At 28.3% G+C, this 25,713-nt stretch overlaps 1 protein-coding gene across 1 annotated transcript in view; it reads right to left on the bottom strand.

The window, feature by feature from the left end:
- Positions 1-25,713, bottom strand: part of LOC107444874 (cadherin 99C) — a 102,633-nt gene that overhangs the window by 32,264 nt on the left and 44,656 nt on the right. Inside the window, exons 2-16 of the mRNA XM_071180459.1 lie at positions 23,609-23,691; positions 20,486-20,548; positions 17,060-17,202; positions 14,697-14,759; positions 14,514-14,603; positions 13,510-13,617; positions 12,540-12,653; positions 11,456-11,623; positions 9,739-9,826; positions 9,338-9,450; positions 6,844-7,044; positions 5,043-5,180; positions 4,234-4,392; positions 2,991-3,178; positions 120-252 (exon numbers count right to left, since the gene is read on the bottom strand). Of these exons, the coding sequence (XP_071036560.1) occupies positions 120-252; positions 2,991-3,178; positions 4,234-4,392; positions 5,043-5,180; positions 6,844-7,044; positions 9,338-9,450; positions 9,739-9,826; positions 11,456-11,623; positions 12,540-12,653; positions 13,510-13,617; positions 14,514-14,603; positions 14,697-14,759; positions 17,060-17,202; positions 20,486-20,548; positions 23,609-23,678 (1,839 nt within the window). The 5' untranslated portion in view covers positions 23,679-23,691. The remainder of the gene's footprint in view (positions 1-119; positions 253-2,990; positions 3,179-4,233; positions 4,393-5,042; positions 5,181-6,843; positions 7,045-9,337; positions 9,451-9,738; positions 9,827-11,455; positions 11,624-12,539; positions 12,654-13,509; positions 13,618-14,513; positions 14,604-14,696; positions 14,760-17,059; positions 17,203-20,485; positions 20,549-23,608; positions 23,692-25,713) is intronic.

Raw genomic sequence — 25,713 nt, 5'->3', positions numbered from 1 at the left:
AACAAATTTTGAGCAAAAGTTATGTACCAGAAACAGTCCTAATGTTTTTTTTAATTGCTTGTAATTTCACAGTAAAAAAAGTGTTGAAAATACGACCAAAGTTTACTGTAAATACTTACAGACAGAGAAATGACTGTAGATTTTAGTGCTGCTCCTTCACTAACTTGCGCATCATATCTATCTCGAGCAAATACTGGTCCTCCAGAGTTTGGTCCTGATGTCACTATTACATCCAATATTGCTTGACTGAATCTACAAATGTATCATAAAGAGTTACAAATCTACAAATGTATCGCATAAAGAGTTACATAACTCAATAACTCGTCTCAGCATTGATTTCCCTAGTCATAGACTCTCGTATGTAAATAATCGTATGTTGCTTATTCATAAATAATAACAATCGTATTACACTGTAAAAAATAGATACTCCAATTTCTTGAAATTTTCTTCGTTTTCGACGAAACCGCTTCTTGCTATATAATCAGAGCCACAAGTTCGTTTAAGTGACGGAATGACTATCGTCGATTCTTCGAGGAAACGAATTTCGTCAAAAGTAAAGAATGATTTCGAATTTCGACTTTCTAATTTCGTTAAATTAGGAATTACTGTCGTAGATTTGAGGTGGTGAGCTAGAGATGAGTTTCTGAGTCGGGAAAGCATTTTCGTCATATGCTTGAAAGTCGGCGTTTCGATACAAATCACGTGGATTTGGAGACGAAATGATTCTCCTAATTATCAAAATACAACTCAAGGATTACTGAATCGTATTTCTGAGAGTGTACATGCATCTCTTGTATAATGCTTTCAACATCGTTTCACAAATGAAAATCTGGAGATGATGAGGGCCAACGCAACAAGTTGAAGTCTTTACGTTTTTTAAGCTATCCTGTACATTTCTAGCACAATTGCAGACACCATTATTCTGCCAGAATTACTTCTCGCAATTAATAATAATAACCATCAGTGGATCAAATAACGATGTTTAGATATGGTATCGTATTTGTATTGCCCCGCATACGAACTAAATGTCCTAAAGTATGCCAACGTTACACTACCCCACTAGCATTAACACATTGAATATGGAGTCATTAACACAAACTTGTAGATCAATCATAAATTGTATTAAGTAATGTACAATTATATAAAGTAATATACCGAATTATATAAAGTAATAAACCAAATTTGAAGTTTTATCTCAGTATCAGCGTTTTAAATTTTTAAAATTTATATTAGTTTTTGCATAAAGCCGTATATCAGAAAATTTTCATTTCCTTTAAATAATTTCTAACTTAAGGGCTCAATTGTTCCAGACCCATAAAGTTTCTATTAATGTTACTAATATTTAGATGTCTTAGCAAGCTCCCGAGAGCAATAAAATGCTTAATAATTGTAAATTTCTCCAAGAAACACTTATAGAATCATTTTTGGTAAAACTATTGAGCGAGAATAGTGTAGTACTTAGGTATCAATATTGTTTCAATATCATTCATAAAGTATTGTACAGAAAACTGTAATTTTGTTTAGCTAACATAACATAGAGTAAGTTATGTTTAATAAATATATTTTGAATGAATGAGTATGTGAAGAAATATAATAATGTAATTAGTATATGACTTGAAATGCTATTTGAAGGCAGTGTCTCTTGTTATGCAGTTGTTAAAATTATCTTAAACTTATTGATAATCTCAAGGTTGACAAAATAATAGTTGAAATTAAATATTTTCCTATGTGTAGCTCTGCTATGAAATTTCCAACTACATATGTAGAGGATCATAATAAAAAAGTTTTTAATACAGCAAAATAGTTTTTACTAAGCATTTACTATGCATGAATTACTTTACATTACACAACAAATTTGAGCGACCATCAAGATAGTTCAAATAGATTTGAATATGTCATTAAACAGTACCCATTAGGTACAAAATACTGCACTATAAGAATCCACATTTTAATTTATATAAGCAAGGCATTATGACGCATACCAGCGCCGCTAACTTTTAAATTACAGATGATTATTTCATTTTTCTTTCATCAGGTTTTATTTTGAATGACATAAGAGAGTGCTGTCTTTAAATGNTGTCATAATTATATTAGAAATGGAAAACTCACCTTGAATTGAACAACGTTGCACTTAGCCTTTCATATTTGTTATCAGTTATTTTAAAGACATTTTGAAACACATACGGAATGATAATATTTTTTTTAAATATAATAGCACAAAAATGAAAAAGGAACTCGGGTACATTTATCAAGAGCCACAAATAATCCCTCAAAGAGCCGCAGGTTGGCCTGACATAGAGTATTGTACATAACACTGATTGTAATTTTAATTAGCTATCATAACCTAGAGTAAGTTACGTTTAATAAATATATTTCGAATGAATGAGTTTGTAAAGAAATATAAGAAATTAGTATATGACTTAAAATGCTATTTGAAGGCAGCCTCTCTTGTTATGCAGTTGCTAAAATAATCTTAAACTTATTGATAAACTAAGGTTGTCAAAATAATAGTTGAAATTAAATATTTTCTTATCTGTAGCTCTACTATGAAATTTTCAACTACACAGAGGGTCAAAATAAAAAGTTTTTTTAATACAGCAAAATAGATTTTACTAAGCATTACATTATAGATCAAATTTGAACGAATATCGAAAAAGTTCAAATAGATTTGAATGTGTCATTAAACAGTACCCATTAGGTACAAAATACTGCGCTATAAAAATCCATAATATACCACAAAAATCCGCATCTTCATTTTAAATAAGCAAGGCACTATAACGCATACTAGCGTTAACTTTTAAATTGCAGATGATTATTTCATTTTTCTTTTATCAGGTTTTATTTTGAATGACATAACAAAGTGCTGTCTTTAAATGACGGACATAATTTGACGAAATTTGCTTTTAACTACTTGAAAAAAAGATTTTTTTTAAAAAAATTAACATGAAAAGTTCTATAAAATTTTGAAAGTGATGTTAATGTTTCGTTACCTTCCACCGGGATCTGTGGCTTGAACTGTAATACTGAATTGCTGTCCAGCCATAACTTTTTCTACCGCTTGCACAACGCCTGAAGTACGATCGATGCGAAACTTTGACAGACCTTCGTTAGAGACGTGGTATATAGAATAGACAACTTGCTCCAGACCATCAGCATCATCTGCATCTGCTGCAGCTACCTAAATTCAAACAAAATCGTCATTGATAGAAAGAAAATATGTAGAGGAAGAAGTCAAGCTTCCATAGACATGATGTAAACGGGTTCCCAAAGAGTTGGTACGGACAATGTGTATGGAATAAAAAACAATGTTTAAGGGCGAAGCATTAACGCATAGGTAAGATTTTTTTTTAAATTCTGGACACAGCTTGATGTGCCTATTTAGGAAAATAGACATAGTTCGAAATGCGAAGCTTAAAAATGGACAGTCATGTTTAGTCATGAATGTTCAGTTTCATCTTCGTAATCAGAACTTTAAATGATTAAGTGGTTGCAAAAAATCAGAATTCGAACAACATTATTTTAAAAACCACTATTATAAACTTGTGACAACCTTGGAAAAAGACAGAAGACTTTTAATGTCTTCTATCTTTTTTGAAAACTGATGACAGTTCTACCTGTTCAAAAAAGACTAATTAAAAAAGTATTCTGAGGCAAATGAACGATATCACATAACGAATTTATTTGGAATCAATAGTTTATTCTGTTAAGACAAATCTTTCCGTAAGAAGAAGAAAACTGAAAAGAAGTCTTTTTTAGAGAAAGTCTGAAAAACGGAATCAAATGTTATATCCATTTTCTTAAGCAAGCTTTTCAAGTTGTGTCCATTTCCTTAAACACAATGGTCAAGCTGTGTCCATTCTCTTAAACAAGCATTGCCAGCTTGCAATTAGCTTCTTGAGCAAGTATTCTAGCAACAGCCTCTTGTGAGTCGAGTTATTCATGGAAGTTAAAGCTCCACAATTTCAAGATCCACAGCACGATTGTAGCAGTGTAGCATAATGCCACATTTACTTCTCCGACAAGTTGATATACATCGATTTACTGCTGAGTCTGCTTCGCTGAGAATCGAGCCTATTTTCAGTGCCTTTAACCACTGATCCATTGCGGCTTTTAAAATAAAATTTTATTTCCAATTATACCATTCAGTTTTAAGGATGCGTTTAACATGAAATTCAATAAAATTTTAAATAATACGGTATTTTCAAAAGTTTTAACCATTTGAATGAACGTTACCTTTGCTATATTTCGTGTTCCATCACCAGCAGGAATCGAAACAGGACTCAAAGGCGCAATAACTGGAGAATTATCATTGATATCATTTAAATGAACACTCAGAGCAACCGGAGCACTAGCACCATTCTCAGGTGCACTGTCCGTCTGTCGAGCAATCACCTGAAATGGAAATCCCTTCTGTTAGTCGCCAGTCTAGTTTTCCTCGCAAAAAATAAGTAAAAAGCATGAAAAATAACTGATTACCAATATTTGTAACATTTTTAATAAAGTTAATTTTATGAAATTTTTTCAATTTGTTTTTTTCTCATTTCAAACATTTAAATTTATAATATATTTTCATGAATAAATAAGCAAATTCTCAGTTATAATGATAGTAAATAATCCAAAGAAATCGATTTGAGACAAACGAAAAAAAGTAAATGTATGGTGTGTTGCTTTCTCTTGTTTTAGCCAAGTTTCAAAACTTGTTGCAGAGTTTGCCAATAGATGGATTGCTAAATAAATCATTATATGAAATTTATTTCAAAATGAACACTATTTGTAGCAACAGCGTGGCCCAGTCTAAAGACAAAACTAAGAGACACCAGTGCAAATATTATAGATGGCGTAGTCTGATACGCAGCTGTAAACAATGTTTTGTATTTTTATCAGACAGTAGCGCCATCTTTTAACGAAATTGGTATTTTTTTTAACTGAAAGAAGAAAAAAATCAACGCTGAACGCAACAAATTGTATATTTTTCTTTAAAATTAATATTTTAAATCTGTCAATTTTGGGTTACCTGTTAAACAAATAAATAAATAAATTACCTGAAAAGTATATTTGCTTGGATTTGGTGGATCACGGTCCAAATTAGCTTCATTGACTACTAAATAGCCATCAGAGTTCACACGAAATAGAGGAGTGGTCACTTCAAATGCGTACGCCATAAGTCCATCTTCAGCACTCTAAAAATATCAAATATCATACTTTTATCATTTCGTTACTTTTTGGTAATATTTGAGCACATTAACTTCAGAAAGATATTTTTATACACATTTAAGAAAGATATTTATACACACTATAAAATATTATTACTTAAAAAAACTTTTAAAAACGATGAAGAGTTAAAGTTTTAATTACGAAAATATACTCGTAGTTTTTGTTAAATAACTTACTATTACCAATATGACTATTTTTAATTTTTTGCGTGAAGTTAGAATTTTTTTTAATTATTTCACTTTATAGTAACGATCTATGTAAGTTAAAAATTATTTCTGTTGTTCTTTTAAAAATATAGCAATAAGAGTAAAAGAAACATTCTATGTATCTATTCCCAAAATCTATTAATGAGCTAACTTATAGGCATTAATAGAATTAAATATATTTAAAATAGAATTTGTAAAAAAGGTTTTATGGAAAATAAATATAAATTCCGTGTGAGCAAAAAACTTGCTCGAACAAAAAGGTTCGTAGTTAGATTTTCACGCCGACAAAGTATTGCTTTAATACAAAATACACTGAGAGAAAAAGTATGACTGAAACTACTAGAATATGGAAAATTTACCGTTTTTTGACTGTATAGGAGCACCAAAAAACTCGGTAGTTTCTACTGAAACGCTTTGGAAATGATTATGGTGAGAGTAACAATAATATATGGTTTTATAATATTTAATAAAATTTGATAAATGTGGTAAAAACTGATAATTTTATCATGATACCTCAGTACCATTTATTCGGTTAAGTTTACTTTTTTAATTTTAAATCTTTCATTAAATATGTGAAAATGATAACTATAACTTTAAAATCATAAATTTCCGATAAACCATTACCATATAAACGGAAAAATTACTAAATGAATGGTTTAAATTCTATAGATCATAGCTTTATTAACCAAAATCATGTTTTTTCTTTTTCTTACACCAGAAATGTTATTACCATACAGTACGGAAATTTTACCAGAATTTTTTTTTCAGTGTAGTAATCCCCGTAATATTTCATCCATAGGAGACTTCCTTTTCGCAAGATTTGGCACTAACGTAATTGCGTTCCGTCACCACGAGATTCTGTCGATATAAGATTATTAAGTAGTCGTCAGATTTTAACCCTTGGATTTTTTCCTTCTAAATTTTGCAACAAAATTCTTGACTCATTCTAACAACGATAAACCTGACGTCTGTAAGCTACTTGAACATAGTTGCAGACCAGGTTCACCCATTCATGGCAACAGTTTTTCCTGCGGGGAATGGTGCTTACCAACAGGATAATGCACAATCTCATAAGGGTCGAATCGTCGAGGAACATTACAGTGACTTTCAAGTCATGTCTTGGCCCCCAAATTCACCTGACTTTAATTCAATAGAGCATTTGTGGTCCTACTTGGAAAACCAAATTTGTGCTGCCACGCTACCCCCTCGCAATGTGAGGAATTGCAGGACCAGTTGGTGAGTGCTTGGTACCAGATACCTCAGACTACTTATCAGGACCTTGTGGAATCAATGTCTCGGCGATTGCTAGCAGTTTTGAGAGCTAAAGGTGGTCCGACATGTTATTAGCAGGGTGGTCATAATCTGCTGGTTCTTCGGTGTATATGTTCTTAACTAATTGGGAACACACAAAAAAATTACTCACTAGATCTGCGTCTGTAACTTTCAAAGCAAGTGGAATGTTTCCTTCCCTATCTGATGTGACAGTTGTGCCAACAGGAGAATTTTCATTTACATAACCTTCCATTGAAGTTGGCGTCAAAATAGGAGGATGCATATTAACAGCTTGAACTTCAATTAAAAGTTTAGCTGTTGAAAATCGTCGGCTATCCGTCATTTCTTCTGCCTGATAAAAACAAAAAAAAAATGGTACCGAATACTAATATGTAATGATACTAATAAACTATGAAAACTAATACATTAAGCACAATTATGCTAGCAAACAATACAAACTGATCTGTTCTTAAATGTGCTATGAAAAAATATTTAGTGTAGTAATTTGTAAATATCCACAAGTTTTACACTCCATAAAGAAGAAAAAAGAACAATATTGAACCACCTCCCTTATTTCGCAATAATTAATAGCAGCGCTACCTACTGACTATTTGAAACACTAAATCAAGTTTCAAAAAAACGTCATATTACCCATATTCAAACAATATTTCCGTGCATATAAATAAAACTTTTGTGCTTCTCGTGATAAAGGTATCAGTATCAGTATAGCAGTAAAGATATCAGTAAGATTTAAGTAAAGATAAAAAATATATAAAAAACGCTTAAATGTATGTCAAAACAATGATATTAAACTCTGTTTTATTAACAATGATTTATTTTGTTATAACCGAAATTACATACATATTGCCTATCAACTTCTATTTTCCTTTAATGAGCCAATTGCACTTAGTTTTGATGGGTTGCTGGCGCTGCCATAGAAACCGTGTCGAAGCTGGTATTTAAACTTAAAGTTTCTTTTTTGAGTCAATAACAGTAATATTACATTATATTTGATTTAATAAAACGCAAAAGAATTAGTTAAATATATATTTAGATATGATTCAATATCTGTCGTGTAAAAAGTCAAAGATTCATGAGAAGTGTGCTAGTGTCATCAAGAGTATCAAAATTACTCGGCAAACTTCAAAGGAACTTAGTAAGGATGAATAATTAGTGCAATAAATAGTGTAACAAAAAATATTAATAGCTGGCATAGTAGTTGTTTCTTTAAATTGTTAAGCTTTCATGATATGGTTATTGTTTTTTATGTTAGTTTAAATAAGAATTCCTTGAGTTCTTCCGAATCAATTAAATTTGTTGCTTTATGGATTCTCCCGTTAAGGTTACAAAAAGTAAATAAACCGAATAATTATGTTTAAAGTAGGTTTTAAATATTCCTTGATAATAATGCGGAACTATTAAAGCAAACTTGCAGGTCATTGTTAATTTCAATTTTGAATTATATGCTAACTGCTGAGTCACGCCCTTTTAATTTTAAACATTTTACGGACTTTAATCATGGTGATACTCTGTGCACCGGTTGAATGAAGATGACCGGTTCCCTACATTAGATCATTTGCTCTAATTTTTCTTTTTCTTATATTTACTTAACGTTTTCTAATTGTTACGTCTATTTTTATAAGTGAGTAGCATTTAAAGTATTATTTGCATTTAACATTTAAAAAATGTCAAATTACCAAAACTAGAGATTTTAAGGAACGCATTCTACAGATTATCCAGCCTAATGTGCAAATTAACTAGGGTAATTCGTTGAAGAGCCAAAAAATTACTTCATTTCACGAATTATCTTAGTAATCTGCGAACTACCTAGATGCACTTCTTACTATGCACTTGTTAAAGTAAACTTAAGATTTTTGTTGGAACAACAGCAACATTTCTGTACGTTTAATTTAACATAATGTTATTTATTTATTTTTCGTTATCTAAGAAAATCAAGTCACTACAATCAAACAATCAACACATAAATGAATTGAAGAATTCATCAATCACTTTAAAAACTAAAATGCAAGGTATCAAAGGCCTTAAAATCTTGTTACAGTTAAGGATACTAACATGATGTCATTTATTTACTTTTTGGTATCTAAAGTCACTATAATCAAACAATCAACACATAAATGAATTGAAGAATTCATCAATCACTTTAAAAGCTAAAATGCAAGGTATCAAAGGCTTTAAAATCTTGTTACAGTTAAGGATACTAACATGATGTCATTTATTTACTTTTTGGTATCTAAAGTAACTACAATCAAACAATCAACACATAAATGAATTGAAGAATTCATCAATCACTTTAAAAACTAAAATACAAGGTATCAAATGCTTTAAAATCTTGTTACAGCTAAAGATATCAACATGATGTCATTTATTTACTTTTTGGAATCTAAAGTGAATACAATCAACAGATTTTTTTAAAATTATAAGCAAAGCAAACTCTTTAACTTCATCGATATGGAGCTTGTTAATGTGCACATTATCCCAATAAATTGCAGAAAACTTTTCGGTTTAACATATAAACCATAATAGGCAAACTAGTAAAATGTAGAAGTCAAAAAAAAAATAATTTGTTTTTACAAAAAAAATTTTATAATTTAAAACAATGAAGTAATACTGAACATTATTCTTACTTTAACAATTATTTCAAAACTCTTCGTTATTTTCCTGTCGACAGCTTTCAGTTGACGGATCCTTCCTGTATTAACATCAATTTCAAAGTATTCATCGTAAAACGATGGAGTACCTAGAAATAATTTTTATATTTGCATTTTTCAAGTAATTAAGAAAGAAAAATCCATATCTTTATAAATGAGAAAATTTGGCTTTGAAGCATTTTATTTAGAAATACTAACAATATTCATTTACTGAGAAATAAAATTTAAATAAATTTTTATTTTTCAAGAACTGTTACCGATGAGAAACAATATAATGCAACAGTTTCAAGTATAAAATAAATGTATTTAGATTTGAGGTTTTCTCTTAAAAAAGTAAACTAATAAGAATTAAATGAAAAATAATGACTAGTTCTTACCATTTACAAATGAATATCGTATCGCTGAATTTAATGAATCTCTATCTTTGGCTAATATTGGCTCAGGCAAAACTCGCAACAATCCAGACTGAAGGGAAACAAATAGAACTTTAAGAAAAAACTAGTATTTTTAAACCAATTCCAAGACAATAATAAACATAAAACGTAATTTAATAACATGAAATTTAAAAGCAAATATCTTTAAAGTGCAAGATAATAAAATATATTATTGGTAACCAAATCATTACACTGTATCAAATTACGGTAAATAGTACCGGCACTCAGGGTACAAGTGTATTTAATCGTAAAGTCCATTTTTACAGGAACGTATTACAGAGCGAAAAAAATCTGATTTATCGTAATTTTTACAGTAATATATACCGTAAAATAACTGAATTACTCTAATTAAATAAATATTACCATTCAGTAATATTTATTTAATTAGGTATAATATTTTACAGTACGTATTTTACGGTCTGTATTATAGGTATAATATATTACGGTTTAATATTTTATGGTAAATTGGATTCTACGGACGATGAACCCGAAGTGCTGGTATTTTTTAACCGCAATTTACTCAGGAATTTCTTAAACTGCAAATGTAATGCAATTTAAAAAATGAATTTAAATCCTTTAAAAATATTTTTTGTTGTTGGATATACGGGATACAGAATAGTAGTATTATAATCGAATTTTTTCATAGTATTTTTAACAGATTAGTTAAATTAAGTATTTGAAATGTATTTAAAACTAACAAAATTATTTAATTATGTTGTTATTTTAAATTTGTTGGAGAGATGATATTTAACTGTAAAACTTGCACATATTATGAATTATTTGATATGCATAACCAGTTAGCATCTGCAAATTTGAGCAGTAGAAAATATATTAATTTTCAGCAGTGATTATGACATGGATCTTTTCCTAATGTTATATTTCTTCAAAAGTAATTATAATCTTAACAACTAACTGCGAATTTTCAATGAAGACTATTTTATTTCAATGCTTCATTCAAGTGTTCTGACGTTTTCTGGGTAGGGTTCAAAATAACAGGACTATGTAATATGCTCAACACCGACAATAAAATGAAATTAATTAAGAATGATTTTCACCCTTTTATGTTGGAAATAATGAGATAATCTAATATTAGTTACGCATTTGGAAAAGTTAAAATAAAACTGTTGTACTTCCTTTTTATGTCTCTTATGAATTATATTTTTTATCGGTGTATCTAAAATCTCTAATTTTATTCTGAAAATGAGAGATTTTTACAATGAGGGAAATTTGAAGGCAAATTGTATTATACATTAGAAAATAAATGAAAAATTCACAGTGAAAAATCCATTAAACTGAAAATAATAACAAATTTTATATTGGAATGGATTTTATTTAAACTATGAAATTATTTATTATTATTTAAATTTACTGAAAAAAATCAAAGTTAGTTACATAATTTATGTTTTATAAAATGATAAAGTTCTTAAAATCTATAATTTTGTCTGCGGAAGAGAAACAAATCCTCATAATTTGCTTACATTTTAATGGCATATAGTGCAGAAAAATACTCTCGATATACTGAAAATTTTAGAGCATTTTTTTTCTTAATGCTGTATTCTTCAACCAAAGCTGATATAATGATCATTGTAATTTTTTTGATACCTTTCCAGTTTAAAGCATTTATAAAATGAAATATCTAAACGCATAAGACAACAATTACCATTACACCACTAGCTACCAGCGCCTTGTATTCAGGATTGACGCATGCACCATTTACCAGAGTACATGCATCATAAACGAAAGCGGGATCTTGATCATCCCCATCGGCTACACGTATAGTTAGAGTTGCTGTAGAGGTCAATCTTTGACTAACATCAGCTGCTTTATCCTGAAATTAAAACATATATGTTTAAATATTGACTTATCCTTAAACAATAAATGTGAATAATTAAAACAGACATGTTTTAATCATTCCTTAATGTATGAATTAACAGTATGAATTTTAAAAAAAATACGCTTTGAGCATTACTTATAAGAAATAAAATAAACTAACTAAATAATAACTGAAACGTGTCGTAATCACTATATCCATCATTAAATAGCAGAAGTAAAGAACAAAAACAAAATGTGGAGAATTTATAAAAAAAATGCTTTAAGCATTACTTATCATAAGAAATAAAATAAACTAACTAACTAAGAAATAAAATACGTGGTAATCACTGAATCCATTGCTAAATAGCAAAAGTAAAGAACAAGAACAAACATGTTTTAACCATTATTTATCCGTTATTATCATTAAATAGTAACCATTATTACCATTAAATAGTAAGTGTGGAGTTCTAAAGCAAATATTTTTAATCATTTCTTATCATTAAACATTACACGTGGAGAACTAAAGTATGTGTTAATCACTATTCAGCCTTAAACAGTAAATGAAGAAAAGTAAAGCAAATGCTTTAATCATTATTTATCATTCAACAGTAAGTGTAGGGTACTGAAATTAATATTTTTTTAATTATTTCTTATCACTAAACATTAAATGTGAAGAACTAAAGTGCTTGTTAATCACTATTCAGCATCAAGCAGTAAATGAAGAGAGGTAAAATAAATATGTTTTATTTATTATTCATCATTAAAAAGCAATTATAGAGAATAACAATAAATATGTTCTATTCTTTATTTAGAACTAAACAGCAAAAATTGAAAAATAAAGTATGCTTTATTCTTTATTTGTCACTAAACAGCAAATGCGGTGAACATATTAAAATTCTATTTATTTGTTTAGCATTAAAACCACAACTTACGTATGCCAAAACTGTTAAATAATAAATATTTGATCTCTCGTAATCCAACAGTTTCTTTACTGTAACAAGTCCTTGATGAGGAAGGTTAATGGAAAAGTACGAATATCCATCTTTCTGCAATATAAACAAATAATAATAATATTAAAAAGAATCCTTTTTATAAAGAGGAATAAAATATACACATAAGAGCTTGCGAATAAATAATTAGGTCAGATTAAAAACAAAAAAAAATTGTTTTATTTCCCAAGGAAACTATGAGGAAATGATTGATACGATTTTACTTTCCAGGGAAACATTTTCAAGTTTATTTCTACAATCAAACAAGTTTGTATCTTTTTAATTACACTTTCTTAACGGTGATTTGTCAGATTTTGATAACTTTTGTGTTTTTATTTGCTTTAATTTCAAAATACGACCTTAAATGTAAATATTTAATTGAATTAATTTTCAATAAAAATTCTGAAAGAGCATATTACATGTGGTGATTACAAAACATTCTATATAGATTTCAAATATTTTTTTACAACGCAAATGTACTACAAAACTAATGATTGCTCTTCTATCTTTAAACTGTTTTTAAAGATTGATGTAAAAACTTGTTTGAACGATTGAACAATGATAATTCAGTTGATGTTAAATGAAGTTATCTCACGTAAAGTGGTATTTACATCGAGCAAAACGAATGATAAAAAGCTTTTAAATGATTGCAGTCATTCACCATTTTAACATTTACAGACAGAAATTTTCTTTTTCAGTTTTTCTAAATTATGGTTAGAACAAGCCCATATTTTCTAGAAGAAAACACTTTTTTAATGATAACAATTTAGTTATCAGACATTATATGTTAGTGTGAAATACATGTAATATGAAATCACGTGGTTCAAAACTACCAATTCTTCAAAATAATAAACTAAGAAATATTTTTAAAAACTTTATCTGTTACAAACTATATCTGTTACAAAACACATACTTCTGTCGAGTCACCAGGTGCAGTAGAGTATTCAATTAGTCCATTACTATCGGAATCAGCGTCTGTTGCTGACAGATCTCTGTAAATAGTTGTTCCTATAGGTGTAAGCTGAAATATTTATAGGAGTTAATAATAATAATATAAAATGTGATGATGAGCTTTTAATTAAAATTGAATGAAAGTAAGAATTTTTTTGATTTTTTACCACATATATTTTAGAAAATAACAGACAGTTCTTCAAACGGCAAGGAATAAACAAATAGAATTAATGAATATGTACAAATCATATTTTAAATATTTTCATTTTAATGTTTAAAATAATATAATTCAATACCTTATTAATATATTTTAGAATTTGAACCCTTTATATTTATCATAGTTTCTTGAGAATATGACAAAACTTACTTTTAAAATTGTTTTATGTAGCAGCTTCAAAATGAGCCCCGAAATGTTTTAATTTATGAGCCCATGATATTTGATCATGCTCTTTTATTTACATATTTTCATATATCAGCTTGTTTTGTCATAAACTTGAAATATTTTTTAAAAAAAGTAACTTTTTGATCTAAATTTATTAACTTGTTTCTAACACTTGTAAGCATATTTTCCTTTCTTAATCTCAAAGAATTTTTTTCAGTGGAAAAGCTTTTTTTTAAAAATATGAATTGTATTTTGAAATTATTATAATCTAAAAAAATTATTTGTTTAATAAATTTAATACAGAACGCTTTTTTTTAAATCCTGTAATTTATTCAGTCGTTAAAAACTCATAACAACAGCACATAAAACATATTTGTCCAAAATTTAACTTTTTTTGGAAAAACCAATTTTATGTTAATTTTAAAATTAAATAAGAAGACTGTAACGGCAAAAAATAGTCAATTTTTTGTACTTAAATTAGTAAAAAATAAGCGAAAGTGTTATAAATTTATTTTTAAAATGACTGCTTATATTTTTTATTTCATTTAGAATGTATTACTATTTGTAATAAAATTGCAATATACCTCTGATACAGTAGTTTCGTATGTAGTTGACTTGAAAAGAGGTGGATTGTCGTTTATATCTCCAATCCTTATCACAACTGGAATATTTTTCTAGAAGTATAAGTGAAAAAAAATCCTAAATATTTTTCTTTATACATGATAGTTGAGCAAAGAATCAAATGGAAATTAGTAAACAGTTTTTACTTGTACAGAAGAAACAACATCAGTGCAGGATACTTGTAATCTTATCATTGTTAGCTTTTCAGCCTAAAATAATTAGAAAGAATTAATATTGGCTAATATGTGAAATGTGCTAACACATAATTTATTTGTTAGTCAGATTAATGTACTTGTGAACAATAAATGCATCCTGAACGTTTTTGTATTTCGTTATTATCTATGCTTTATTGTGTTGCTTTATTTTATTTCATTTAGCGTATAATATCAAACAGAAAAATCCAATTAAATTAAAAGAATTGAGACAGCTTTCTAAATACTCTTGTAATATATTAAAGTAAAGGTGATATGTAGGACTTTATTTTATTTTATAACTGCCGTTGAACAGCCAAACCAATTGTGAGTTTACGACTATCAGTTTTCAAATCCATACCCTTGTAAATTTGAGCCAAACCCAGGAGACAAGGGAACCCCTGGATCAAACAATGGGACAAATCCTTCTTTATATAGGACTTTTTTGAAAAAACAAACCTGCATTTGAGTAACAGGGAGAGGAAAACCTCGAAATCTCCCACGGTTAGGGAGTTCTAACCCATGACTCGATTACACTGAGAATATTTTATGTCAGCACTGTGGTTAGTGCTAGCCGGGTATGGAATTTTTACTAACCAGCCATCGCTGAGGCCATTGGGAGCCATCTTAGGTTTTCGTAATCACGATCAAATTAGAGAAATATAGATGACTACACATTAATAACACTAAGGGACAAATTTCTTGTGGCCTTTATACAAATACTTGATCTTGCCTAATTCGAATGTGGAGATTTCAAATCTAAAATTACTGTTCTGTTCCTTGCTCCTAAAGCTACAGATTCTTTTTAAAATGATATTTTTAGTCTATTTTTTTATCGAAGTGTGCAAGTTTAAAAATGTTATATAGAACAAAAGAGTGAGTAAATGTAATGACAAACTTCTAGAACAGTTAAGGCACATCATCCAGATTAAAATTTTATGGGAACTCATACACAGAAATGTCGTCTTACGCGGCTAGGCACGCTTACCTTTTATGAACTGCTTTTTCGGTGTGCTTCTGAATAGAGGATAATAGCGTATCTCTTCTAGTGACATATGACAACATATCCGGGCATGGATATATGGGATATATAGTTTTCTATGCAATTTTAATCCTGATGATATGATCTAACTCCGCTAAAAGTTTATCGCAACATATATGTAATTCCTTGTTATATATATAACGTTTTTAAAATTGCGTATTTAGACAAAAATAGACTAAAAATGTCATTAAAAAATTTTAGCTTTGAGAGAGAAGCCGAATGCAGATTTAAAATCAGCGACAGAAAAATATCTAAGTTCCGTTGAAAAAAAGCTCAGGCAGCAGAAAAAAAATTGCTTTCAGTGTGATCAAAAACGTATAATGTATCTTCGTGCTTATATCGGCACGATGTTAATTGGCGCATGCATGTCAAAAGGATGCATTTAAAATCTTTATAAATTTATTTTCAAAGAATACAGCAAATTTGTTAATTAAGGTCGGGGTAGCGTAGTTGGTAGGGCACTGGTTCCATATCCAAGAGGTCGTGCTTTCGATCTTCGCCAACCGAAGACTCCCCGTGTAGTAAATGGTGACTGATAAACGTAAAATCTATCGAATCACCAAGCCCTCCATGTTCCCATTACAAATCATACCTCAGGGGATATTGATCTAGGAGTTTCCTTGTCTTCTGGATTGGTTCGAAATTTCAAGGTTATGGAGTTGATCATTAGTAGTCGTAAACCCATAATTGGGTCTGCTGTTCAACGATAAAATAAAATTTGTTAATCATACTCTTCTCGTTTGAAACTTTTATTTCCTCTTGTTGTGAAATTTTCGTCCTCTTATTTTTGAGTTAAAACTTGCATTGCTTTTAATTATCTTCATATGTTAGTTTTTCGAAATGCCTGCTTGAACCTAGCGTGTAACTTTCAATGCAATTTCATCTACTATAAACGATTATTTTAAAGCATGTTTTTATGTATGCTTTAACATAAAAAAACAATGTGCGTTATTATAAATTATTCTGTTAGTTATCAAAATCTTGTTAAAGTAAAAATTGCTTTAATAGAATTAGACAAGTGTTTTTTTTTTTTTTTTTTTTTTTTTTTTTTTTTTTTTTTTTTTTTTTTTTTTTTTNTTTTTTTTTTTTTTTTGACTAAAAGGGAATATTGAAGGTATTTTTTTGCCTTTAAGATAAAACAACTTCACGATATAACATCCTATTCAACCGAATGACAAGAGTTGACTGCATAATAATACATTTTGGTTTATTTAGATGGAATGCTAGACATAAATTTCTTATTATAATTGAAAAATAAAATTGAATAAATGCTTACATCTCTATCGAGGGGTTTCTTTAGACGTAGCTGTTTACCGCTTATTGCAAAATAATCAGCTGTTGTAGTCTGTATGGCTAATTCTATTTGTGGGGGAAATCCTCTAATTGGAAGTTCATTTGGCACTGTGGTTTGATTTAATTCTGAAAAAAAATGATAGATATTAATATTGAATTTATGGAGAATGAAATACATCCAATTTAATTTCACCTTGTTTCTTACAATTTGCAATTATTTGGGTATAAAAAATTCCGCTTTAAGAGCAAATTAATATAATTTAAATATTTAAAAATGACAAAAACGAATGGTACATCCAGAATTTATCCTATTCAAAAGGTATAATACTATGGTATACCTTAGTATTGTTTCTAATAATACTATCGTAAATTGTGTATTAAAAATAAAATATTTAGGGGATATGGTATTGCAATTAGCTATTTTTATCCATATATAGATTTTTCAAAACCTTTAACTATTTTTTACTTAATGTTTTTTTCCTATGCATGTTCTTTAGTTATTGACTTTGTATGTCCTTGCCAAAACGAACTTGTTTTGGCATGGATAGCTGTTAAATAACATTTGATATAAGAAAAAAGCAAACTAATTTATGACTTTTAACTTCAAAATTATTTCAAACCATCAAAAACATTGTTACGATTTATCTATCTAATTACTTTAGTTAGGAAAATAATCTAGTAGCTTTTTTTATTTAAAAACTTGTATTTAAGAATTTTAATGAAAGGAAATTATCTACTCTTTTAAAGTTGTTAATGAAAATTCATATAATTTTTAAAAACATTTTCAGTATCCTCTTTCACGGTTTCGCTAAATTGAATTGCGTTTATTAATTATTTTTGCCATAAAAATATAACTGAAATTGCTTCAAATTTATATACTTTATAATTAATGAAATATAAGTCAATTGCTTAAAAGTATTCTTAAATATTTGATTTTATTTTCTTTGCTGTTTTTACACTGTTGGAATTTTTATTCTAAAACTACGGTTAAATAAACAGCAGAAGTCTTTCCAGCCAACTAACCGTAAAGTTTACGCCGAGGAACATTTTTTAACCTTTAAGGTTTTTTAATCGTTTAGCGTGGTTTCTAAGCCATGAAAATGATTGGACATTAGAGTTCGGTTATGTTTAGCTTTTCGATAGGTAAAGGACATTATAATTAGTTTGTGTTTTGTCAAATGAGCGTGGAATAAGGCTTAATTAGTTTATCTAGTAATGTCATCTATCATGAGAGATGTAGAATACTAGACTACTTTTTTGCGTAAAACAGCTGCGTGGTGCTGCTATCAGCGAGAAAGGAGTGTTTCGTATTCCATTAGTTGAAGAAATGGAGAAAATAATGTAGTGTCAACAGTGTTATTCGAAATCCCATTCAGCCGGTCATGAAACTGACCGCGAGTAGCCTTTACAGTTAAATTATGTACTCAGCTGCAAAGAATTAAGTGGCTATATAAGGTGTTCACCACCCACTTATCCATATGCTGATGGAAAATAAAAATAAAAATTCGTAATCCTTTTCACACGGCTTAGGCTGCAGTGTTCAAAAAATGTGAGCTTAATTCTCGTTAGGTGTGGACTTAGTAGGTGCTGATAAAATCCTAGTTGTTTAACCGTATTCGGTAAACGCAGACAATTAACAATTTTTCTCACAGTTAACAGATTGAATACCATTTTTTCTATAGCCATTTGAATATTCTAGTTTAATATGGTAAAACAGCAATTAAATAAATCGTTATTTCACCATTTCACTGAGAAATGTATTACAGTGTAGTTTGACTTTAATTGGTTGGTTGGTTGGTGTCGTATCCTCTGTAGAATCATATTTCATGGTGTGCTTGAATAGTTTTTGTTATTTCTATGGCATTAAAAGAATACAAATCCTCTTCTGTGGGGTAGTTTAAGAGGTGAAGGCCTGCAGCGACTGCAGGGCAGTTAAAAACATGATAACTTTAATTTGTTTTCATATATTACAGCTGGAAGTAGGAAAATGTTTAAACAAAAACATAATACAATAAAAAAAAAAAAATTTCTTTCAAATTTTATGCAGAATAAAAACAATTTAAAAATAAGCGAAAAGAGTAACATATACAATAATATAAATCGTTAAAACAAACTTAGTTTTTTTTATTAATCTCGATAACAATTATAAATTTTTTTTTTTTTTAAAATTTCAAATTTACAGTCTCGACATTCGATATAACAATCACATCCACAGCACAATAAGATATTTTGATTCAATATAAAAGATTTCATAATGTGCATTTTATTTTAAGATAAAGTATAAAGGACTTCTAGCTCTAGGATAATTATATATTTCTGTAAACCGGCATTTATTTATTTATAAAAACTGTGACCTTCTATGCTACAATGGGTACCATAAAAGGAAGTTAAATCTAATGACTGTGTTATGGAAAACAATACAAAATAATAAGCACATCAATTTGTCTTTAAAAATATCCGGTATTTTAATTTTTCGGTTAATTTCTTCTCAATAGCTTGAAATATTTCAGGTTAGCAAAAGGAAATATATAACTCTTTTTTGTATATATAAAGACGGCAGTTTCTTAAGACATTCTTTCTTTAAGTTTAAGCGTTAAGAAATTTTTTTAAACAAAATTTATAAAACCTTTCAAACTAAAATATTAACCAATTATCCGTTTGTATAAGTATATATGGTGATAATTTATGGGATAAATTCGTTCTAAACCTTTCATAAAATTTAAATCACTTTTGAGTTGCATTGCTAAAAGCAAAATTAATATTGATTTAACAAATTATAAAACTGCTTCTGAAATCAAGTAATCGAAGTTACATTGCTAATTTTACTTTATATTTTTACTGTTAAATAATAATGTAACTGTTATAATACAATAAATAAAACATTACATTAATTTCATTTTCTGTGAAATAATTTACGAAATAGTGACTACGTGATTGTGCTATCAGGTTTACTTAAAATTACAATATTAAAAGAATATTGCGAAATAACTTTCCTTTAAACTTCTATAAAACTATTTCTTGATATAGGGCATGAGAATAATTTTGAAAATTTTATGTTAGTCCATTTTTTTATATTAATTGTTGTTAAAGACTCAATAGTATTCAACCATCATTTTTTAAATTTAAACATATAAAATAATAATTTTCAGCATTAAAATAATATGCAAATTGCTTTTATATTGCTAACACATTAATTTATATTAAACACTTTTATTATTGATAAAAGTGATAAATTAAAATCAATAAAATTATTATTTATATATACTTTAATGTTTACTAATATTAGTATTTATTTGCTAAAGACTTTACAGTTGACGATATTTACACAATGCTACAAGAATTTTTATATAAACGAAACGTCATAAAATTAGAAATATTTAAGCAAATGCTGATCATCAAATATACTTACGATTTCCTCTACTTTCTAAAATATCCATAATAATTACACTCTCACCAGTCTCAATCTCACATTCTAGAAAAAAAGTTTAAAAGACAGTTATAACTAAAATGATAACCAGTTAATCATGAAATGATTAATTAATAAAAATAATAATCTAAAAAATCGTAATCTAAAAAATAATAAAATATGAGGTCCAACTAAATATTTAATCTTTACAAGAACGAGTAAAAAGTATTTCCTTAGTTACAAATTTAGAATACAAAATGATAATATATGGCTCTCTAAATTACGAATTTCGTAAACGGAAGAACAAAGTACATTCAATACTTAAAAGTATAAATTCAATATTGGATAATAATTTTTGAATTAATATGTTAAAATACTGTATAAGTGTGAATCCAAAATAAGCTATTCTTCGTCCAAACAAAGAAACCCCTATATAGAAGTGAATAAATAAATAAATTCCACTTATCCCCATAAAGGATACATGCAACAGATATCCTAGCTTGATCCATCCGGGTACAGTATTTATAAGACACTTGAAAGCATTGTTTAGGCCCACTTTGCATAAGGAAAATAAACAGTTTAATTTGACTTAACTCCTAATAGCCATTTTAAACAAGCGATGGAAATGTGGACAGACTATTGATATTCTATTAGGTAAAAGGTATAGGGATCAAAAGGTTAGAATTGCATAACAAATGGTAAAATAAATNAGTTTCCATTTGTTGTTTTTAATGTTGTAATTATTATTATTATTAATTATAATATTTTTTTGGTAATGGATCAATTTTCAGATGAATTTATTCTATTCTTTTTCTTTTCATTCTGTTTATGTAAAAATAAATGTGTGCTTTTTACATTTTTTCTCACTTCTTTGATCTTTTTTTTTTCAATTAGTAATATGGTAAAATTTACCATTTTTTTGGGCTCTTTGGTAACACCGAAAAGTATAGTAATTTTAACCGAGGTGCTTTGGTAATGATTTTTAGAAAATTAATTAAACAATATGGATTTATTAATATGCTGTTCGGTTTGTCACCATGCTGGGGCGAAATTTGGCAATTTTCACGAAAAATTCTTTAATTTTAACAGAGCTAGTAAAATTTGAAATTACTCAAAAATGTACAATTTAATAACTTATTTTATATTTAGTAAACTTTTTCTGGCTTTGTTTTTAGCCTGTGAGCTGTTCTTGTTTTTGCGTAAGCTGTAAACTAATGTCTACCAACGTTTAAAACCATAAAAGAAGTGTATTGTAAGTATACGAATGTCTAAAATAGGCTGAACTAAATTTTTAGCTTGATTGCTACGCAGTCCAGGTAATATTATTTTCTTTATTTACATCACACTACAGCTGTACAACGGGTTATTGGCGACTGTATGAGAAACATCCCTATGAATGGCCCTTAAAATATGCCATCACAATTTTGATCCTTTTCTGCGGAGAGCTTCTCCCTGTTTAGTAGCCGGATGATCTGCGCGCGAAGTTGAGATCCTTATTGTAGAACAGGACAAAAAACAGCATAGACTATGATAAAACAGTTTAACGAGGACCGGTTCCTTTGCAGGTTTCAAGATGCTCATAGACTTTGTAATAATAAATAAATTAATTTGGTATAGATAAATGCACAGGCTCATGTGCTTAATACAAAGAATGGTTCGTCTCTTGTCAAATTGAAAAACAGATAGAAATCAGAAAGGCAGTACAATATTATTGAAACCGTGCTACCTCTAAGTTTTAGAACATTTGCTGGAAGGAAAATTTATTCTTAAAGTTTGTCCCTAATTTGAACCATTTGTTTTTCAAATTGAAAAAAGGTTTTTAGCTATTCTTCCTCCTTACAAAGAAACCCATATATATGCAAGTGAATAACTGAATAAATCCCACATATCCCCATAAAAGATGCATACAACAGACATCCTAGCTTGATCTATCCGGGTACAGTGCTTTTAAGACACTTAAAAACATTGTTTAGACCTATTTTACACAAGGAAAATAAATTTGACCTAACTCCTAATAGCCATTTTAAACAAGTGATGGAAATGTAAACAATCTATTGATATTCTATTTGGTAAAAGGCATAGACATCAAAAGGTTAGAATTGCATAACAAGTGGTAAAATAAATGACACATCTGAAGAATCGTTTGTTAATTTTATCAGAAATTTTATCAGAAATCTTAGAGCATGGCATAAAAGCCATTTATTTGGTTAAGTTTACTTTCAAGTTTTGACATTTTATCATGTGTTATCATAAGAACTATAATTTTGAAAATCAGTATTTCTGATAAACCTTAACATATGAACGAAAAATTACGCAAATCAACTGTTTAAATACCTACTTTTGTTTCATCATCAAAATAATGTTTTTTTATTTTTATTTATTTATTTATTTATTTATTTATTTATTTATTTTTTTGAAAATGAGAAATATTATTATTATGCAAGTGTGGTAATTCTTCTACAATTATTGCTCGCAGTGTGTAAACACATAACAGTTTAAAAAATTTTGTTATTTGAAAATAGCTGTGAAAATAGCTATATTAACTAAGTACTATATTAAGTAAGTACTTTGATAAAGTCCATATTTATAATACCCTTTGATAATATCCAAGTTAATATGGAAAACAAAAGCAATATTATTTATTGAAGAATAATTTTTCTTTAATACATTTTGAACACAAAATTTGCTTGTATTTTACGGTGAAAAAACTTTTTCAGCATATACTTCATAGTTTGCATTATATACTTCATATCTACCAGATGTCTTTTTTCAAAAAAATCTAAGTTTTTGAATATCATGGCGGTGAAGTGAAACTTGCCATTAAAACTTTCTCTCGCGGTACAGCTCAGGAACTGAGGAACGCAACGTAATGCTATATCTCCAAACGGTGATCTCATGATAACCCTACGTTTGAGGGACTTAAATCGCAAAATAACAGTTGGACTATACAATACAGTCGGACTTAAGGGCTCTTTCCTGTAAGTCCATCTGTTATTATCTGATGCTATTTTCCACCTGGTTCTCGAGTTTTGTGGTAGATTTTAATACCCGCTGCCTTCTATACATGTATTTGGACATTTTAAAATCGAAATAACAATAAAATTAAATAAAATTGTAAATACTCACGACTTTTACAACAACTTAGAAGTAACCAGAGGGAAGAAAGGAGCAGCAGAAGCCTCTCTGGTGCTGCCATCTTTCTTCCTTTCCTAAAAACGAAAACAAAAGTGAGATGAGAATAATATTTAATAATATTTGCATGCAATGTGTATGTTTAATGAAAAGTAGCAAATTTATTATTAATGATTACTGAATGACTTTGCAACTTATAATAATTAAATAATACATTTTTTAATAGAACCACTCTTCGAGAAGGCATCAAAGCATAATAACACTTTAATTTTATTTTCGGAATAATCAAAGAAACTAATAATCCTGTACTATTTATCTATTTTACTAAATAAAACAACGTCTTAAAAAGTAATTCCTAATTCAAAAAATAAAAATAAAAGATTTTTGAATTACTTAATGTTATTAATATGTAAGTTATAGGTTATGATATGGGAATAATAAACCATAATTGTAATGGATAGGTTAGAGCAATATAGTGAAAAGTCAACCTTTTTGCGACGATGTTATCCTTACTTTAAACATATCCTTAGTATTATTTTTAGATGGATGCCTTAGAAATTTCTGTATATTTCATGTAGTAACAAAATAAGTTCTTAAAGTACCTTAATACAAATGGTTAAGATTTATCCCAAAACTTGCTCTTAAAAAACTCTCATAATCTGCTTAAAAACGTTGCTTATTATAACATTTACTCAAGATTTTTGCAAATGTTTTTTTTACTTCAATAACAATAAATGTTAATACAAACTAAAAAGAAAATTATGATTTAAGGAAATATTTTTTTTTCAAAGCAATTTCACTGCAAATGAAGAGAAAAGGAAAAAATTATGAAAAGAAAAGAATTTAAAGAATTAGATCAGAAAGAATTAGAAACAATAGAAAGAATAAGAAAGATTAGAATAGAAAGAATAAGATAAGAAAAAAATTGGAATGGAAAGAATTTTAAAAAATTTTATTCATATATTAGGGGGACCAGAAAGTAATGTCGTTTCGGTGCATTTGGTATTTGTTGCTAAGATTTTATTTTTAAACAATAATGTATTCACTCTTTTTATCAACAAACTTTCAATACCGAATCAAAAATGAATCGAAATAAGTCGAGAAAAGAAATGAATAGGTTTTTAAGACCAACGAATATTTAATGCACGGAAACGACATTACTTTCCGGTCCCCTAATATTTACAATGGTCACTAAACTTTCAAATGATAATTTTAAGTAATTCATTATACTATTCGATACATAAACAAGGCAACATAAAAATAAATGAGCGAAACACCATTGGTACTCTTCAATTCCTAACCATGCAAAATATCAGTTTGTTTTGAAATCTGAACAAAGCTTATGGATTTTTGAAGCTATAGCTAATATATAATGAAGCAAAACAATAGTTAAAGAACTATTGAGCCAAATATTTGTGAAGGTCATTGTTTTTTTTAAAAGCGGAAACGAGTTCATATAGAGATTCTTAACATTTTATAAGTAATGTTTTGCTTGATTAATTTTGCTGTGGTTTGTTGAAATTTTTCTTCGAAAGTTATTGGCTGATATACTAGTAAATAAACTAAATATTTTCTTATTTTTGCTGAATGGCAGAATGATTTAAAAATCAAATTTTTGTAGCTTTGTTATTAGAACCAATTCTGCTCGGAGAAAAAATGTATGGTCAAAGCTACCAAAATATGATAAAATTTAATGTTCTTCTTGCTTTATGGGATCACCAAAAAGATTTGTAATTTCTTCCGAAGCGATCTGGTAATGATTTTGGAAAAATTAACAATAAAATATAGTTTTATATTAAGTAAATGTGATAAAATTTAGTAATTTTATCATGATACTTAAGAGCATGCACAGTAAAAAAAGGAACAAAAAAAAAAAAAAAATGTTTCCGAAAATTTCAATGAACTTCAGTGGATAGCATGTTTCTGATAAATTGAGAAAAATTTTTTTTTTTGAAAAGTACGAAACTGAATCATATTAACGCCTATTCGGTTTCTCAGGTTTCCAAAGTATTCAGGAACGTTTCGGGATTTTTTTTTTCATTTTGTTTTAACAGTTCGGCATAAAAACCATTCATTCGGTTAAAGTTACTCTTCACTAT

Source organism: Parasteatoda tepidariorum, chromosome 1, assembly GCF_043381705.1.
Source record: "Parasteatoda tepidariorum isolate YZ-2023 chromosome 1, CAS_Ptep_4.0, whole genome shotgun sequence".
NCBI lineage: Eukaryota > Metazoa > Arthropoda > Arachnida > Araneae > Theridiidae > Parasteatoda > Parasteatoda tepidariorum.
The sequence above is the reverse complement of the archived record's forward strand: the minus strand, read 5'-3'. Positions and strand labels throughout refer to the sequence as shown.